This window comes from Nerophis lumbriciformis, linkage group LG22 (assembly GCF_033978685.3).
Source record: "Nerophis lumbriciformis linkage group LG22, RoL_Nlum_v2.1, whole genome shotgun sequence".
Classification (NCBI taxonomy): domain Eukaryota; kingdom Metazoa; phylum Chordata; class Actinopteri; order Syngnathiformes; family Syngnathidae; genus Nerophis; species Nerophis lumbriciformis.
The window spans coordinates 18,673,532-18,694,804 of record NC_084569.2 but is presented as its reverse complement, the minus strand read 5'-3'; the positions used below and the strand labels follow the sequence as shown (position 1 = coordinate 18,694,804).

General features: G+C 40.7%; 1 protein-coding gene across 1 annotated transcript in view; it reads right to left on the bottom strand.

The window, feature by feature from the left end:
- The window catches only part of usp36 (ubiquitin specific peptidase 36), a 57,130-nt gene that overhangs the window by 32,189 nt on the left and 3,668 nt on the right, over positions 1–21,273 (bottom strand). Inside the window, exons 2-7 of the mRNA XM_061974140.1 lie at positions 10,223–10,488; positions 9,904–10,125; positions 4,166–4,276; positions 2,522–2,624; positions 2,377–2,444; positions 1,975–2,045 (exon numbers count right to left, since the gene is read on the bottom strand). Coding sequence (XP_061830124.1) covers positions 1,975–2,045; positions 2,377–2,444; positions 2,522–2,624; positions 4,166–4,276; positions 9,904–10,125; positions 10,223–10,475 — 828 coding nt within the window. The 5' untranslated portion in view covers positions 10,476–10,488. The remainder of the gene's footprint in view (positions 1–1,974; positions 2,046–2,376; positions 2,445–2,521; positions 2,625–4,165; positions 4,277–9,903; positions 10,126–10,222; positions 10,489–21,273) is intronic.

Sequence of the window (21,273 nt, the reverse complement as noted above, 5' to 3'; positions counted from 1 at the left end):
GGTAATTTAATTAGTACATGTACCATTGACATCAATGTAATGATTGAGGCTAGATGTCCAAGGTAAGATGGCTACAACGTTGCTCCACTGGAGAATGATTGGTCATATGAAAAATGCTCACAGCCAATCAGAAAGGAGGGGCCGTCTAAGCATACCCGCCCCCAAAGTGCCAAAAAGAAACATGACAGCGCGAGGAGAGATGCCAGGAGTACACAGAGAGCGCGCAGAAAGGCGTCGCGCGCGCGCAGAAAGGCACCGCGCGCACGCAAAAAGGCACCGCGCGCGCGCAAAAAGGCACGACGCGCGCGCAAAAGGGTGTCGCGCGCGCGCACGAAGTGGAGAATCAGCGCGCGATAACAGTTTTTATGCGCTCTGATTTTTGGCACTAATGTGACGCCATAGAAATTCAGCAATCAATTTTGCAAATTTTGCAATCAAAGCAAATTTTGTGATTATTGGATTAGATTAGATTTATTTTGAAGAGGTTCATTTAGATTAGATTTAGCTACAATAACCCTTCTTAACTCTTTAAATGTTGTTCATTCATAACAAAGGAAGCTAACGCACAATCTAAGCTTAGACCTGAGATACAGTATACCTAAGTGTAAAATGTATAGATACACACTATTATTAAATGATACTGAATAATGATAACTAAATGAATGATGAACATGAACAACACAGCGCTGATGCTTTAAAACGAACCTCAAAGTGACTAATTTGCTCTATTCATGTGTACAACTGATTGTACTGTACTATTGTGTGGCTATGTAAAATGCTGACATGTCATGCTTTGTTATCACATACCGTATTTTCCGCACTATAAGGCGCACCTAAAAACCACAAATTTTCTCAAAAGCTGACAGTGCGCCTTATAACCCGGTGCGCTTTATATATGGATAAATATTAAGATTCATTTTCATAAAGTTTCGGTCTCGTAACTACGGTAAACAGCCGCCATCTTTTTTCCCGGTAGAACAGGAAGCGCTTCTTCTTCTACGCAAGCAACCGCCAAAGTAAGCACCCGCCCCCATAGAACAGGAAGCGCTTCTTCTTCTACTGTAAGCAACCACCCGCCCGCGTAGAAGAAGAAAAAGCGCGCGGATATTACCGTACGTTTCATTTCCTTTGTGTGTTTACATCTGTAAAGACCACAAAATGGCTCCTACTAAACGACAGGGATCCGGTTCATGAAAAGACGCAATCTCTCCATCCGCACACGGATTACTATTTCACAGCAACTGATATTCCTGTGAACCGCACTGTGGATACAATGGGAGCACGTACGGTGAATATTCGCACCACAGGGAATGAGAAGTCATCCTTCACTGTGGTTCTAGCTTGCCATGCTAATGGCCAGAAACTTCCACCCATGGTGATATTCAAAAGGAAGACCTTGCCAAAAGAGACCTTTCCAGCCGGCGTCATCATAAAAGCTAACTCGAAGGGATGGATGAAGAAAAGATGAGCGAGTGGTTAAGGTAAGTTTAAGTTTACGCGAAGAGGCCGGGTGGCTTTTTTCACGCAGCTTCGTCCATGTTGATATACGATTCCATGCGCGCCCACATCACGCTGGTTTTAATATATTATTAAAGTTTGACTGACCTATTTGACTGTTTTTTTGACATTCCTTTAGCGCAGTTAGATGCGGCTTACAACACGGGGCGGCTTATAGGTGGACAAAGTTTTGAAATATGCCGTTCATTGAAGGCGCGGCTTATAACCCAGGGCGCCTTATGGTGCGGAAAATACGGTATTTATACATTATTACCTACTTAGCAGTGAATGAGATGGGTTTTCTGCAAAATAAACAGCCTATTTTTGGAGAGAAAAAGCACATATGGGTGGGTTTTACCACAAAGATAGAGTAATACATTTTTAAAAAAGAAAACTAACTCGCAAACGCCGATTCGCAAAAATGCGGGGAACCAGTCTACTCACTTTTGTGAATACTGTATGATATCAAAAGCATACCCGTATCTCCACAGCGATGTCCAGGTAAGGGTCGTATGTGTCAGACACACTTTTGCAAATGGAACATTTCACTGCAGAGAAAATGAGTGAAAAAGTTAAGCATACAAGCAATAACTACATAACCAGCGTAAAAGGGGACGGTATAGCTCGGTTGGTAGAGTGGCCGTGCCAGCAACTTGAGGGTTGCAGGTTCGATCCCCGCTTCTGCCATCCTTGTCACTGCCGTTGTGTCCTTGGGCAAGACACTTTACCCACCTGCTCCCAGTGCCACCCACACTGGTTTAAATGTAACTTAGATATTGGGTTTCACTATGTAAAGTGCTTTGAGTCACTTGAGAAAAAGCGCTATATAAATGTAATTCACTTCACTTCACTTCACAAAAGACAAAAGACATTACATACCTCTTGATCGCAAGTAACCTCCAAAAATCTGGTGAACCAGCGTTGTGGCCTGCGTCTGCCTGTCAAGCCTACAAGAAAACCAAACCTTTTTAGATAACAATTATTGGTAAAAAATACAATAAAATACTGACAAAAAAGGCCTTACTTTGGGTAGCCATTAAGACAGGCTTTTTGCATGGCGTCAATGGTGTACCGCAAGAACTCATGAGCATCTTCCTGGCTACCGAAACGGAAATGTCGGGCAATTTCTGCACACAAAAAACAGTCAATTTGGATAAATCTTCCCAGTGACTAAAATTAAATTAAATTAAATTACTATGTACCGTATTTTTCCGACTATAAGTCGCAGTTTTTTTCAAAGTTTGGCTGGGGGTGCGACTTTTACTCAGACGCGACTTATGTGTGAAATTATGAACACATTACCGTAAAATATCAAATAATATTATTTAGCTCATTCACGTAAGAGACTAGACGTATAAGATTTCATGGGATTTAACGATTAGGAGTGACAGAATGTTTGGTAAACGTATAGCATGTTCTATATGTTATAGTTATTTGAATGACTCTTACCATAATATGTTACGTTAACATACCAGGCACGTTCTCAGTTGGTTATTTATGCCTCATATAACGTACACTTATTCAGCCTGTTGTTCACTATTCTTTATTTATTTTAAATTGCCTTTCAAATGTCTATTCTTGGTATTGGGTTTTATCAAATACATTTCCCCAAAAAATGCGACTTATACTCCAGTGCGACCTATATATGTTTTGTTTTTTTCTTTATTATGCATTTTCGTCTGGTGCGACTTATACTCCGAAAAATACGGTACCAATTAATTATTCTAATTCTGGCAACAACATGTTTTCAAAAATAGTACCGCTAATCAAATGAAAGTTATAGTGTTAGAGAAGATGCTGGCCTCTAACTGCCCCAAAGAGCACAGTTAATATTTATAATGTAAGGCCACAAAAACATATCGCAATGCATTTCAGGTTTAGAGCAGCCTTTCCTGGGTAATTACCACAGATGTGTATCCCGCCTGCCTCTTAAAAAAACACGACCTTATGAAACATTTACAGTCACTTAGTGAGGTTTTTACAGACTAGTGTCCCATCGCATTAGCGCTAATGTGACTGGGAAGCCTTTAAGCTTTTACTGGAGGCACAAGGGGGGCTGGTCGATATTTAATGCGGTCATCGCAGCATTCCCAGCAAAAGTGTTCTTTTACACCGACGGCAATGAGTCACTTCTGGTGGGGCTGAAATCCAAAACTACTTGTTTTTTGTGATCACACTGAGGCGTGCTTGTGTTTTTGTTTTCCCTTCCAGCTCAGCGCACATATTCAGGAACCATAAAAAAACCTACAGGGACCAGCGATTTTTGCGCTAAAGCGTCCAAGTCTGCAGTCACAAGGAGACGGAGAGGGCAATAGAGGGAAAGATGAGGGAGAGGAGGAGGAGTAGGAGGAGGTGGAGACATGACTGCAGCAGCAAGCAGGGGAGGAGGGAGGGTAGGTTCGGGTCGGCGAGGGCGGGAGGGGGATCTTCGAGTGGGTATGTGTCCTTTTGAGAAAAACTAATCACTCCTCTCACCATACGGCGTCCATTCATTCACAGCTTGCACTAGAGTATCTGTGCGCTGCAGTCTGACGTCACATGACACACTGCCCACAGAGTGGCATCATCGGAACACAAGCAGTGTGCGACAAACAAAACCGGCCATCCAACCTCCAATACAACATGCAAGCAAAAACCTCTCTCGAGGGAATAAAGCCTGTGCTCTTACTTTTCAAGTCTCTGATGAAGGACACTGGCTTGATGGCATTGCCAGTGTTGGCAAACGTCTGGATGATGTGGTTCTGCATGACGCAGATCATACAGAAGCCTGACTGGTGGCCTGAAAAAGTACAGCAAGCATTGTGAAAATATTGTCAGATTATGTCATTGTTGCAGCTCAATTTTGGGGGGATATACAAAGGAAAAAAACACTGGAAACGATCACAAATTTAAAGGGGTCCTATTACCCAAAGTAGGGATGCGTGATATATCGAATATACTCGATATATCGCGGGTTTGTCTCTGTGCGATATAGAAAATGACTATATCGTGATATTCGAGTATACGTTTTCACGCAGTTGCTTTTAGCTGCGGGCATTACACTTCAGGCGTTTCTCACTCTTTCCTGTCTCTCCTTCTCACAGAGACATAAAACAAGCGCACCTTCTTACTCACGTCACATATTGCACGCTCTCGCAGAGCAGAGAGGTAGCGGCATGGGTAACATTAGCTGTGATGCTAGCGCGGCGGTACGAGTGGTAATAGGAGAGAAAGAAGGTGCAATTCTGGTAACAAATGAAGGAAGAATTAATTCCCAAGAAAAACAGCACGAGGTCCATCGTTTGGCGGTGGTTTGGCTTCAAGCGGGAAGATGTTGAACAAACAACAGTAATATGTCAAGTAAAAGTAGCAGCACTGCTAATGTGTAGCACCATTTGAAAAGTCACCCTCTAAAGAATAAAGAGTGCTTGAAACTCTGCTTGTATTGAATTGAATTGAATTATATTTATATAGCGCTTTTCTCTAGTGACTCAAAGCGCTTTTACATAGTGAAACCCAATATCTAAGTTACATTTAAACCAGTGTGGGTGGTACTGGGAGCAGGTGGGTAAAGTGTCTTGCCCAAGGACACAACGGCAGTGACTAGGATGGCGGAAGCGGGGATCGAACCTGGAACCCTCAAGTTGCTGGCACGGCCACTCTACCAACCGAGCAATACCGTCAACATCTCCACCGGTGCCATACCAACAAAATGCCATTTCCACATCAACACCGTATGGAAAAAATAGTCAACAACAGAAGGAGATAACGTCCGCAGTAACCTACCACATAGCGAAGGACATACACTATTTGATTTCCTATTATGCAGCTCATTTTTATTTGACAGTTATTGAACTATCTTGTGTGACATCATGTACAAAAGTGCACTTTATTTGTTTTAAACTATTGTAGTGGCGTTCTGTACAAAAAGTGCACTTTAATTTAGTGTTGTTTTGATAAGTCATCTTAGTGACATCATGCACAAAAGTGCACTAATAGCTTGTTTTAAAATGTCTCTGACAATCTTGCACTTTCTGTTTTGAAATGACATGAATGTTTGTGCCACTGCTTAATAACTGTTTAATAAATACAGTTTTGGTAATTTGACTTCGTTGTGATTTCCCTCTCTGCATGAAAGTTTAAAATGAGCATATATTAATGCAGTATGAAGAAGAATGTTTTAATGTAGACACATAGAATCATCATACTGCTGTGATTATATGTATCAAGTGTTCATTCAAGGCGAAGGCAAAATATCGACATATATATCGTGTATCGTGACATGGCCCAAAAATATTGAGATATTTATAAAAGGCCATATCGCCCAGCCCTAACCCAAAGCCAACTTTTTTTAACTGTTGGTACCAATTTTTGTGCATTTGGGATCCCCATAAATCCCCAAAATTTGAAATCAAACCATGGAGGCGTGGCGGAGATATTCTATAAATGTTATGTTATAAAACATTCTTGCATTTTTCCAAACTTGCTCCAAACAAGCCATTTGGAATTTGAGATTTGCGTAACGTATTTTGCCTTAGTTATGTCGGCGGACATCTCAGCCACCATTTTTATCTAGTTGTAGTCCATCCATCCATTTTTCTACCGCTTGTCCCCGTGTCAGTAGACTGGCTATGCAGGCACCAAAAACTACAACATGGCTGAAGATGGGGTGGAGACACAGTCGAAAGGGGCTTGGCGTGGACGAGGGCTTTGGCAGGTAAGTAAGACCGCCCACAAAAACGCTGCATTCTAAAGAGACAGTCAGAAAGCGGTTTGAAGGTGGTCTGTAAATCAAAATCTATGCACGATTTTGATCAAAGCACCACTAATATATGTTATGTAGACCAGTGGTCCCCAACCTTTTTGTAGCTGCGGACCGGTCAACGCTAGAACATTTTTTTGTATAAAGAAATACAATCATGTGTGCTTACGGACTGTTTGATTTATGTTTGATATATAGTGTATATATTATGTCTTTATGTAGATTTAATAAAAACAAAAAAAATTTTATATATATATATTTTTTTTTTTCTTGTGCGGCCCGGTACCGGTCCGCGGCCCGGGGAACACTGATGTAGACCACAAGGAAGTGTTTTAAATTTAGAAAAAATATCATAATATGAACCTTTTAAAGGGGACTTTTTTTATACATATAAAACATTTCCTTGTGGTTCAGATATGTACAGCATATGCTTTAGTGTAAATATTGCATAGAATTAGCCCCATAGTCAATTTTATAACCTGTTTTGTTTTAGGTGTGTCTGCAATACGTTCGATTCTGAAGGCGTTCCAACTGCAAATGAAACAACGCCCCACTCTCTCCAAAAGTATAGAATTTATATTTGTATATATTTTTTAAATATATATCTTTATGTCGTCACCGTCCCAAACAGTCGAAAATAGTCACCTGTTGCAGCAATAAAGCCCTCTAAAAAACGGCAACATTATTATTCCTTTTAAATGTCGTAACCTGCATATTAACAACATTGTTATTATAAGCGCTAATGCAGAAGAACTACTTTTGTGGTGCCTTGATAACAGAGAGGGAACTAGCTTAAGTAGCTATATTGACATACCGAGCCAGTAGGCTGCTGCATGGCCTCGGAGTTGGTGAAAGTTAAATCTAGATTATAAATCATGAGAGGTTTGTCAATTTTGACATTCAACTTGGACCTGGAGATGGTGAGAAAGACACAAAAATACGCTTGTTTGCGGCCAATTTTTTTTTTTTTTTTTTTTTACATGCGTGATGGTTATGATTATTTTTTCATCTAAAAGGGACGATATAAACATCCCATTAGGCGGCACCCCAGTCAGAGCAGACATTGTACAGAAGGTATCCCATTAGGCGGCATCCCAGCAGACATTGTACAGAAAGTGATTGTTTTATTATGTTCGTATTTCTTTTAGCACTTAGCAATACTGCCACTTGCTGGATCTGGTTAACATTCAGCTTCGAAAATTTGGAGCTCATCCTTTGTATACTCAACAATTGGATGATCATTTGGCTCCCATGAAGTCTGCCATGATTAGTAGTAGTTGTAATTTTGTTGATGGAAATAGCAAACGTTGTCATGTGTCTGTGAAATTAATATGTATGCTTAAAATGACCAGAATACGTAAATATTACATGTTATGAATGTGACTGTAACTACATTACAAATATACTTAAAGCGAGTACATAAAACGATCAAGGTTTTTGGATGTTTTTTTTAAGAGCGTCTTATAGGTGAATTAGATCGAATCCCATTACCTCCATTGTTAGCGGACTCTTGCTAGTTTTTATTTAAAACGTTAAAGTTAAAGTCCCAATGATTGTCTCACACACACACTAGGTGTGGCGAAATTATTCTCTGCATTTTACGAGTTAGAATGCATAAAAAAGAAAACATGTGCTTGCTTAAATAAGGATTATGAATGATAGAAAAAATTCCAAAAAATACGGTTCCCCTTTAATGTTTAAATATATCTGCCCACATCACTGTGACATCACAATGTAGCCAGACTGCGAAACCCCGCTAACTGCGCTCAAGCTCACACACAAATGAATGAACCTTCTGATTTGATGCTTTGGCATTGTTTAACACGAGTAACCAACTTTGTAACATTTAAAAGTCAGAAAAGATTACATTCATCTAGGGCTGGGCGATATGGCCTTTTCTTAATATCGCGATATTTTAAGGCCGTATCGCGATACACGATATATATCTCGATTGTTTCATTTGCAGTTGGAACGCCTTCAGAATCAAACGTATTGCAGACACACCTAAAACAAAACAGGTTATAAAATTGACTATGGGGCTAAATCTATGCCAAAACATATCCTGTACATATTATCTGAACCACAAGGAGGTGTTTTATATGTATAAAAAAAGTCCCCTTAAAAAAGGTTCATATTATGATATTTTTTCTACATTTAAAACACTTCCTTGTGGTCTACATAACATATGTTAGTGGTGCTTTGATCAAAATCGTGCATAGATTTTGATTTACTTTCTGACTGTCTCTTTAGAATGCAGCGTTTTTGTGGGCGGTCTTACTTACCTGCCAAAGCCCTCGTCCACGCCAAGCCCCTTTCGACTGTGTCTCCACCCCATCTTCAGCCATGTTGTAGTTTTTGGTGCCTGCATAGCCAGTCTACTGACACGAGGACAAGCGGTAGAAAATGGATGGATGGACTACAACTAGATAAAAATGGTGGCTGAGATGTCCGCCGACGTAACTAAGGCAAAATACGTTACGCAAATCTCAAATTCCAAATGGCTTGTTTGGAGCAAGTTTGGAAAAATGCAAGAATGTTTTATAACATAACATTTATAAAATATCTCCGCCACGCCTCCATGGTTTGATTTCAAATGTTGGGGATTTATGGGGATCCCAAATGCACAAAAATTGGTACCAACAGTTAAAAAAAAGTTGGCTTTGGGTTAGGGCTGGGCGATATGGCCTTTTATTAATATATCAATATTTTTGGGCCATGTCACGATACACGATATATATCTCGATATTTTGCCTTAGCCTTGAATGAACACTTGATGCATATAATCACAGCAGTATGATGATTCTATGTGTCTACATTAAAACATTCTTCTTCATAACGCATTAATATATGCTACTTTAAAACTTTCATGCAGCGAAGGAAATCACAACTAAAAAAATCACTATTTTTTTCATACGGTGTTGATGTGGAAATGTTTGCCTCGGCATTTTGATGGTGTGGGCGTGTGGCACCGAACCGAGATGTTGATGTGCGGAGTAAGCACTCTTCATTCTCTAGCAGGTGACTTTTCAAATGATGCTACATATTAGCAGTAATGCTACTTTTTATAGCAACGCTTTCGCCCCACACTTGACAAATTACGGTTGTCTGTTCGACATATTCCCACTTGAAGCCAAACCACCGCCAGACAATGGACCCCCTGCTGTTTTTTGGGAGAATTAATTATTCCTTCATTTGTTACCAGATTCGCACCTTCTTTCACTCGTATTACCGCTAGCATCACAGCTAACGTTAGCCATGCTGCTACCTCTCTGCTCCGCGAGGGCGTATACGAATGTGACGTATGTTGTGACAGTATGTGACGTATGTAGAAGCTGCGCTTGCTGTCTGTGAGAAGGAGAGACAGGAAAGAACGAGGAGAGCCTGTAGTGTAATGCCAGCAGCTAAAAGCAACTGCGTGAGAACGTATACTCCGATATCACGATATAGTCATTGTCTATATCGCGCAGAGACAAACCCGCGATATATCGTGCATATCGATATATCGCCCAGCCCTACATTCATCATAGGGCCCCTTTAAAACTGTAGTTTGTAGGTGGTCTGAACATTATATTGTACCATATTTACACCACATTCAACGCTCTTCTGATGTGTTTACTTCAATACCGCAGTTAGGTAGCTTAAAAGAAGAAGATTTAAGCACTTACACACGCGGCTGTGCTCCTTGGAGAGCAGGTAGTTGGCGAGCGGCGGCGTGTAGGTGAGACACTGCACGGTGGAGTTGAGGAAGCAGGTGTTGCCCAGGTTATGGAGGCCAGCCCCTACCCGGTATACTCGCTCCCATTTCAGCGTCAGCTTATTCACCGGAAAGAGCATTTTTTGCGGCGTGGGGATTCCATCACCCTGACCCCCGACAGAGTTCTCTGAAACTAAACGCCATAGATTAATGTCATCATAAAATCGTCACTTGAGAAAGCACAGGTATTAAAAGGATATGAAGGCTAATGGTTAATGTGATCCAATTACCTTGCCTCTTTATTTGGGGGGGCTCTGCAGACTTCTGCCCAGTGGCACCCTCATTCCGAGGATTAAGGATCACATACTTGTTCTTCAAGCTGTCCAACTGGTATGAGAAACCTTTAGTGGCAGGCTCAAACTCGATCTTTTGCAGAAGAACTTTCTTGGCGGAGGAGGCCAGCAGTTTGTTGAGGTCGCCATCATCGCCGGACTCCTTTCGACCTGGTTTTAACGCCTCCTTGAGTTTGTCCACGATCGGCATTGCTGAAACATCACTGATAAGAAAGACAAATAAAAAAAAGTCGTGCGATATAGACGATATACACAATATACCTGTAAATGATATACATTTGACCGACAATCATGTGTTTATGACACGGCCGCGTTCTCAACACAATGTAACATCCTTCCACAGTGCAAACCAGTTTCTAAGTCAGCAACTTTTGCCTCAATGACGGCACATTTCTTTCACGTATCATTATCACTGGATGACTACAGCACGAAGACTACCTAAACATGCAGTAGGAAAGAGGGTACAGTTATAGTTAGAGGTAAAGCTCTTAAATGTTAACTGAGGTGAGAAGATCGATACAAAACTTGACAGTAAAGATACCAAGTGTAGTATCAGTATATGGTCGATATTACAGTGATTTCATTGATATTTCTTATTGTCACAAAACCACTTTTTTGTCGTTTTTGTTGTTTACAAACTCAGGAAATAAGTATGGAGACTAAGGCTGCAGCTAACGATTATTTTTCTATCGGTTAATCTATAGATTATTTTTTCGATTAATCGGTTAATCTATAGATTATTTTTTTCGATTAATCTATAGATTATTTTTCCTTTTACCGATTATTTTTTTTTAATTTAAAATGAAGATGAAAAAATAAATGTAGGCCAGTTTTTTCAAAAGGCATGGCTTTTATTTACAAAAAAAAAAGTATGGCCACGCAGTCAACATTGACAACAACATGACAAAATATTCTGTAACAATGTAAACATTTAACAAAATTAAAAGTAGCTTATTTGCTTTTAATGTGCAAATATAAAAGTAAACATCCAGTGCAAATCTTAATATTCTGCAATAGTATAAGCATTTCAAAAGTAAAAGTATTGCTTATTTTGCTTTAAAATGTGCAAAAATAAAGATAAACATCCAATTCAAAAAAGTGCAAAACGGAAATATTCTGTAACAACAGTGTAAACCATCCATCCATCCATCTTCTTCCGCTTATCCGAGGTCGGGTCGCGGGGGCAGCAGCCTAAGCAGGGAAGCCCAGACTTCCCTCTCCCCAGCCACTTCGTCCAGCTCCTCCCGGTGGATCCCGAGGCGTTCCCAGGCCAGCCGGGAGACATAGTCTTCCCAACGTGTCCTGGGTCTTCCCCGTGGCCTCCTACCGGTCGGACGTGCCCGAAACACCTCCCGAGGGAGGCGTTCGGGTGGCATCCTGACCAGATGCCCGAACCACCTCATCTGGCTCCTCTCGATATGGAGGAGCAGCGGCTTTACTTTGAGCTCCCCCCGGATGGCAGAGCTTCTCACCCTATCTCTAAGGGAGAGCCCCGCCACCCGGCGGAGGAAACTCATTTCGGCCGCTTGTACCCGTGATCTTGTCCTTTCGGTCATGACCCAAAGCTCATGACCATAGGTGAGGATGGGAACGTAGATCGACCGGTAAATCGAGAGCTTTGCCTTCTGGCTCAGCTCCTTCTTCACCACAACGGATCGATACAGCGTCCGCATTACTGAAGATGCCGCACCGATCCGCCTGTCGATCTCACGATCCACTCTTCCCTCACTCGTGAACAAGACTCCGAGGTACTTGAACTCCTCCACTTGGGGCAAGATCTCCTCCCCAACCCGGAGATGGCACTCCACCCTTTTCCGGGCGAGAACCATGGACTCGGATTTGGAGGTGCTGATTCTCATCCCAGTCGCTTCACACTCGGCTGCGAACCGATCCAGTGAGAGCTGAAGATCTTGGCCAGATGAAGCCATCAGGACCACGTCATCTGCAAAAAGCAGAGACCTAATCCTGCAGCCACCAAACCAGATACCCTCAACGCCCTGACTGCGCCTAGAAATTCTGTCCATAAAGGTTATGAACAGAATCGGTGACAAAGGGCAGCCCTGGCGGAGTCCAACCCTCACTGGAAACGTGTCCGACTTACTGCCGGCAATGCGGACCAAGCTCTGACACCGATTATACAGGGAGCGAACTGCCACAATAAGACAGTCCGTTACCCCATACTCTCTGAGCACTCCCCACAGGACTTCCCGGGGTACACGGTCGAATGCCTTCTCCAAGTCCACAAAGCACATGTAGACTGGTTGGGCAAACTCCCATGCACCCTCAAGGACCCTGCCGAGAGTATAGAGCTGGTCCACAGTTCCACGACCAGGACGAAAACCACACTGTTCCTCCTGAATCCGAGGTTCGACTATCCGGCGTAGCCTCCTCTCCAGTACACCTGAATAGACCTTACCGGGTAAACAGTGTAAACATTTCAACAAAAGTAAAAGTATTGCTTATTTGCTAAAATGTGCAAAAATAAAGATAAACATCCAATACAAAAAAGTGCAAAACGAAATATTCTGTAACAACAGTGTAAACATTTCAACAAAAGTAAAACTTTTGCTTATTTTGCTTAATAACACAACAATGATAGTATGATTAAAGTGAAAGTTAATTGTTCGTTTGTACATAGTATACGTAATTGTTAATGTTGTAAAAGGTATTTGCACAACTAATTAACGTTAGCGTTAAAGAGGAGCGCGTCTTTGTAAACACTGAACAGGCACGCCAAACGCTCCTCTCAGAGCGAAACGGTGCTTTAGTTTATGAATTTACAACGCAGATACAAATGACACATTCATGTTTTTGTGTAATGATGACAACGTATACTCACGCGGACGATTGACTAGTTGATGGTGATGGCAAGAACGCTGCCGTTGTGCTGCTATGATAGGCCATTTCCGCTCGACACAGTGTGCATACAACAACATTATTAGCAGAGGTGGGTAGAGTAGCCAGAAATTGTACTCAAGTAAGAGTACTGTTACTTTAGAGATTTATTACTCAAGTAAAAGTAAGGAGTAGTCACCCAAATATTTACTTGAGTAAAAGTAAAAAGTATGTTGTGAAAAAACTACTCAAGTACTGAGTAACATACACACACATATCATATATATATATATATATATATATATACATACATATATATATATATATATATATATATATATATATGTGTGTGTATATATATATATACACACACACACACACACACACACACATATATATATATAAATACATTGATATATACAGTATATAATTTATATTTATTTATTTTGCCGTTTTTGTTTACATGTTAAAGGTGTTTTAATAATTATACATGCATGTTTAACATATAGATTCCTTTCTTTCATGAAGACAAGAATATAAGTTGGTGTATTACCTGATTCTGATGACTTGCATTGATTGTAATCAGGAAGCAGTGCTGGTAACGTCCACGTTTTCAAATGGAGGAGAAAAAAAGTTCCTCCTTTCTGTCTAATACCACATGAAAGTGGTTGTTATTTGGCATCTTATTTGTCCACCTTCCATATTCGTTTTTATACCCTTTACAAGAAATACATTGGCGGCAAACTCCGTAGCTTGCTAGCTTGTTTGCGCTGGCTTTCGGAGACTCTTATTTTGAAAGCGCAGGCGCGATGGAGCGGGACTTTTATTGTGAAGACAGGAACTGTGCAGTCAGTCTTTACGGTTGAAATAAAAAAAGGGTCTTTTTTCCTTCACACTTTTGATTGATTGATTGAAACTTGTATTAGTAGATTGCACAGTACAGTACATATTCCGTACAATTGACCACTAAATGGTAACACCCGAAGTTAGCTCGGAGCCAGTCAGGTCATGTGACCCCTGGCTCTGTTTGATTGGTCCAACGTCACCAGTGACTGCATCTGATTGGTGGAACGAAGTGAAACGTCACCAGTAAGGCAGGCACTATGAAGGTCTGTCTGACAGACCAAAACAAACAAAGCGTGCATTAACAGATCGATAAAAATTAGTAGCGAGTAGCGCGCTGAATGTAGATAAAAGTAGCGGAGTAAAAGTAGCGTTTCTTCTTAGGCCGTTTATTGAAATACTCCCACACTTTTGACGACTTTTGGCGTGCTCTTTTCACCTCGCTCGCACCGCTCACATCGTCTGCTTTGCGCTACGCCATGACGGTAGTGTGACGTAAATATGCGACGCGTCGACGAACAAAAACGTCCTCGACGTATTTACGTAACCGATGACGTCGACTACGTCGACGCGTCGTTTCAGCCCTAATGGAGACACAGGATGGCTTTACAGGCAAAAACTGAAGGATTTAAATCAGAGACAAGACAAAAGTAATTTTTTGTTTATCTTAAGTTACTTTGCACTATTAAATGTATTTTGCTCAAAATATTGTATGTACCGTATTTTTCGAACTATAAAGCACACTTTAAAATCATTTAATTTCCCCAAAAATCGACAGTGCGCCTTTTAACCCGGTGCGCCTAATGTACGGCTTAATTCTGGTTGTTCTTACCGACCAAGATGTAAGGATGAGTGTGACCAGTAGATGGCAGTCACACATAAGAGATAAGTGTGGATTAAAAGTTGACGCCTGTTCAATAAATGGCGCTAGCAAAGCAAGACTAAAACGTTGATAATAAAGAACATTACACACGCCGTTTAAAAATCCGTCAAAATGTTTTAGTAGGGCTTTGGTAAGCCACGAAGCCGCACTACTTGATGGATTGTCGGAGCATTACGGCTACCTAGTCAGACGTAGCATGCTTCAACATCCTGTTATTATTATGGAAGGATCCCAAAATGGAACATTTAAATTTTTGGGGGGGAGGAGGCGTACGATAAAATATTTGAGAAGCACTGCACTAGTGAGCCACTGATGAGGAGATGCTGCTCCGTTATTGACTTAAGTAAAGTCTGAATGTCATTAAAAACATTAGCTCCATCTTTTGACACTTCTTTGACTCCCACCCTTGCACGCTACACTGCTACAACAAAGATGACGGGGAGAAGACACTGTCAATGTGGAACCACATAAATAAGAGCGACCACAAAACGGCGCATCCTGAAGCGACTGTCAGAAAGTGAGTTGAAGATGATCTGTAAAACATAATCTATGCAACATTTTGACCAAATAACTACACCAATACATGTTATGTAGACCACAAGGAAGTGTTTTAAATGTAGAAAAAAATCATAATATGACCTCTTTAAAACACCTTATAATCCGGTGCACCTTTTGTATGAAAATAGACCTGAATAGACCTAGATCGTGCCTTATAATCTGTGCGCCCTATGATCCGAAAAATGCAGCATTATGAGACATTATCTGGCGTTTTGTTTCTCAATATTAGGCAAAACCAACTTTACGTACCTGTTGTTGTGTATTTGGGATCTGTATAAGTCCTTAAAATGTGCGCGCGTCCGCCATTGTAGTACACACCAATGTCACTAAGCTCCTTCTATTTCTCTATCCTCTTGTTGTGGTGCATGCATCCTCCACTGTTGCCATTTCTAATATAAAGTAGTGCACATTTCTAACTAGAGCTGCAACGATTCGTTGACAATAATGTTTGTTGCCGACAATAATATTTGTCAACAATAATCGTGACATCATCACTCGTGTTTTTCCGGCCGGAAGTGGGTCACTTGCAAAAACATCGCCAGTGAGCTCGTTGGTTATCTTAAATACTAACATGAACACAACAGACATTAATGTACTTCTCCATTTAGAAACATTATACCCCAATCTAAATTCAATGTTTCCCCTTATTGTAACTAGGGCTGCAACTAATCGATTAAATCGATTAAAATCGATTATAAAAATAGTTGGCGATTAATTTAGTCATCGATTCGTTGGATCAATGCTATGCGCATGCACAGAGGCAAATTTATTTATTTTTCTTTAAAAAAAAAATGTGTTAACCTTTATTTATAAACTGCAACATGTACAAACAGCGGAGAAACAATAATCAAAATAAGTATGGTGCCAGTATGCTGGTTTTTTTTTCAATACTGGGAAGGATAGAAATGTAGTTTGTCTCTTTTATCCGATTATTAATCGATTAATCGAAGTAATAATCGACAGATTAATCGATTATCAAATTAATCGTCAGTTGCAGCCCTAACTAACTAAACGTGGCGTACCGCCACAGCAAAATCATAGCCGCCAGAGCTTGAAAACTAGGGTTTTTTACGTAAAACCAAATTGAAGTAATCTAAGTAATATAAGCAGAGGATGTCGTTGTGGCTTGTGCAGCCCTTTGAGACACTCTTGATTTATGGCTATATAAATGAACTTTGATTGATTCATACAATAATGTAGCCTCCAAAAGAAGTCACACAAAGTCTGACGCTATTTCTAACTTTTATCGCCAATCTTATGACAACAACCAACCCATTTCTAGAAGGTTTTACCTCTGGTGCAAACACTTTCATCTCTGTGCTTTCCCAGACGCACAACAACACTTCCTCATTCTCCACCAATCCGCTTTCAGGCATGGACGGTGTGTTTGGGATCATGGGAAAGGTGAACATCAAATCAAAAACCACATGAACATAAAACATTACCACCAGCAGGTCGTTACATTAAAAATGTATATATATATACTATTATTTGTACAGTATTGATGCATCAAAAATGTGTCTGCCGAAAAAAGACTGATCACAGAAAACAGCGCTGCCAAAACAGGATGTTGTGATGACGTAAAAAAGATGCACGTGAGTGTCTGGAGCGTGGCAGCATGTCTGCAACGTGGACGTAACTTTAATGTATCCCAGGTATAGCCGCTGACAGCGATGTACAAAATATGCAGTGTTTCCCACACATTCATTTATTTGTGGCAGCCCGCCACGAAAGAATTACGTCCGCCACAAATGGATTTTTCGGCTTTTGACTCGCTCGACCGCTCATAAAAGCAATGGGACTCTGTCTGTGAATGTACCTTGTAGTTACAACTCCGGTGCAGTAGGTGGCGGTAGCCTACTATGCATTGTAACTCCGCCAATAGCACTTAATTCACCTGGTGGGCCAGAAGAAGAAGAAGAAGAAGACGAAGACGGACGGACGGGATCAAAATACGAGGGTAATATAGGTTATAGGTAGATAGGTTATAGCTGCATCGCTCGCGGCTCGTCATATATTTAAAGTTAATCCGCGATTTCACCGAGCGTTTCACTGACGGGGTCCGGGGCAGACGGACGTAATAACAATCATCTGTTTTCATACCGACGAGCTAACGTGTCCAGGTTATAACCCTGTTGTCAATAAACACACGTGGAGACGGTGCTTCAGATACTACATTAATACTCAAGCTAAAATGTCCACTGTCCACTGCAGCATGTGAATGCAATGAAAATAATAAAATCTGAGCCAACCAGCTGTTAAAATGTTGTCCAGGTTAATGTTTTGGCCATTAAAGGCCCTTCATTTCAAGATTTCAACTGTGATCGGGCTTTAAACAGGTGGCTGACCTGTTCAGATGGGTGTAACTGCTACTGGTCAAATAATGTGAAATAGCATTTAATTTTACATGTATGCAATGCCATTTAAATGTAATTATAGATAATAATAATAATAATAAATACTGTGTAGTGTTGTAAATAGTCAACGGGAAGGATTTTAGTAAGATATAAGCCATGAGCACTACACAGCCAGAAAAAAACCTAGGCAGGACAAGTAAAAATATTGGGGCAAGTAGATTTGAGAAGTCGGGCAAGTAGAAAAATTAGGGCGGAGGGAACAGGTGAGACTCAGCAAACACTGAAAAATAAAGCAGGGTCAGATCAGAAATGCACTTTTCTCATGAAAAGGGTCCTAATTTATATTCTTATGTGCCTTATAGAGAGGACCACGACAAAACATACACCTCTGCCTCCGTTTCACTTTATGTTGCTGGTAAATAATATGGTTGTAGTAGTAGGCTAAAGTTAAATTATTTAGTATGCACTAATTAAAGGGGCAAAGCTTTAAGAGACATTTTAGCTTTTATATTTTATAAGATATATTTTTTGTAAGAACCACAATTAATAAATATATTTCAGTGAATAACTAATTGTTCAAATCTGTATATAAATATGTACATAAAGTGTTGTAATTATATTCCAACTCCGCGTTCTTCTTGGTCAGCGCCGCTGCCGCCGCCACCCCCCGCCCCCCGACCACACCACCACAAATAGATGCCTGCCCTGTGGGAAACACTGATATGCAAATATTAAAAGGACAGTGGTGGCTTTCAAAAATAGAAAGGCCAACTGGAACAGCAGCGCGAACCAAGTGTGATGTCCTGCTCGCTGCAGCTGGCTTTTCGTCGGGAACATAGAGGGACAGAAGTAGTCTCTAAGCTAGGGCTGCAACTAACAAATATTTTGATAGACGACTTGTCATCGACTATCGTAACAATTAATCGACCAGTCGGATTATAAAGCATATATATATTTAGTGGCTCTAATTTAGCCATCAACTTTTGAATTCAGCTTGAAATATTTCTAGGCATGTGCTTACTAACAACAATGATGACTAATTTGTTCATAAATATGTGTTTATACAACTATGCTGCCTATTAGGCTGTTACAAACATTTAAATGACTATTAAACTGTTGTCCATTTAAAAGTAAGGACAAGAAAAATTTAAAATAAAACAGGTATATTTTTTATGTAAAAAAAAAAAGGACAGTTAAAATAGCAGCAAACGATAAAACAACAAAATTGACTTGCTCAAAAAAGAAACACGCATTTTGTGATGATGTGTTTATAAAAGCTGCACATTGTTACATCAATAAATCGTGGCATTTTAGCATTCTAATAGACTCAATGCATATTCATTGATCATTTCTTAACATTTTTATTTATGTTTAATCTTATGATGCAGGCGTATTGGTGCCTAATGTTTAGAGGGAGTGTGTGTGAGTGTGTGTGCACGTGCGTGTGTGTGTGTGCATGTGTGTTTGTTATTGCGCCTTTCTTCCTTGCATTGCAAATCAATGCTGCCTTAAAAAGTATTTGAATTGATTTAGACAAAGTTTAGCCAGCAGACTTTGGCAATCTAAGGGAAACCCTGAAACTTATATAAACACATTACTGTCTGAACAGCTAAGATATTCCCACTGAACATAAATGCTGTGCTGTTTTACCACAAAGTGATCGATCTATACTCAACATTGTAGAGTTGACATAGATAAAGGTGTCTTCAACAGGAAGTGAACTCACGTGATGTCACATAAAACGGAAGCGAAGGAAATACGAAATAATTTTGTGATTAAAAAAATATTGATGTAATCGTAGTATCAACTAGATACGCCTCTTGTACTTGTCGATTTATGTATTGATTCACCCATTTGATTATTTTATTGTTGATGACTGAAGTGCTGATATCAACCAAACCCAACCCCTCCGCCACATGACACCCCCCCCCACCCCCCCCGGATTGTAAATAATGTAAATAATTCAACGTATATACTCTGATGATTAACTTGTGTGATGACTGTATTATGCTGATAGTATATATTTATACCATGAATTGATTAACGTGGACCCCGACTTAAACAGGTTGAAAAACGTATTTGGTTTTACTATTTAGTGGTCAATTGTACGGAATATGTACTGTACTGTGCAATCTACCAATAAAAGTCTCAATTAATCAATCAATTTGTTTATATTGAGGAGCGCTAGTTTGCTATTAGCAGTTAGCTATTGTATCCTCCTACGGTGTGAAGTGAAGCATGTTTAGCTAATCCTGGTTCTACAGGGATGATACTTGTAAGAAACGTCCTTTATTTGTCGCCATGGAGGCGAGGATTAGTAATTTAGAAGTCGCTAAAACACTGCCACCTGCGGAGGGACGTTAGCCGCTAGCTGTTTTTTAAAGCACCTCTTGTAGAGTGGCGCTTCAGTGTTTATAGCTTCACATCTATCGTTTGTTTTTAAGCCAAAATGTGACCATTCTGCCTCTTGCATCTACACACTGTGTCTGCTTGTAAGTACTGCGTACGTGTGCATTGTTGAACATGTGCATCTACTCGTATTATGAGCAATGTTACAACGTGATGACGGCGCACTGTAATGTCTGTAAAAAATAAAATCGAAAAACATTACCGGTATTTTTCAGGGGAAGTATAGTACCGTTTTTAATTCATTAGTACCGCTGTACTTTATACCGTATGGAGCAAATGAGTGTAATATCTAAAAATTAGCGCTGTCAAATGACAGAGACATCCATCCATCCATCTTCTCCCACTTTTCCCTCTCAGGGTAGCGGCGGTTGCTGGAGCCTATCGCAGCTGCACTCGGGCGGAATACATACAATTAAATGCTGGCTGCACTTTAGACTAGGGACGTGCCGATCGATCCACCACCCATCAGTATCGGCTGATTTTCTCAAAAAAATATGTGATCGTCAATGCTGTCTGGCTGACACTTTTCTTAATTTTTTTGTCATCTGGCTGACAAGCAACTAGTGAAGTGAAGTGAATTATATTTATATAGCGCTTTTCTCAAGTGACTCAAAGCGCTTTACATAGTGAAACCCAATATCTAAATTACATTTAAACCAGTGTGGGTGGCACTGGGAGCAGGTGGGTAAAGTGTCTTGCCCAAGGACACAACGGCAGTGACTAGGATGGCAGAAGCGGGGATCGAACCTGCACCCTCAAGTTGCTGGCACGGCCGCTATACCAACCGAGCTATACCGCCCCTAACTAGCAGCCTATTATGTGTCTCCATACACAGTGTGTAGTCGCTCTTCTAAGCCAATAATAATCACCTGCATTACAGCAAATGAACCTACTCAGTGGCCTAGTGGTTAGAGTGTCCGCCCTGAGATCGGTAGGTTGTGAGTTCAAATCCCGGCCGAGTCATACCAAAGACTATAAAAATGGGACCCATTACCTCCCTGCTTGGCACTCAGCATCAAGGGTTGGAATTGGGGGTTAAATCACCAAAAATGATTCCCGGGCGCGGCCACCGCTGCTGCCCACTGCTCCTCTCACCTCCCAGG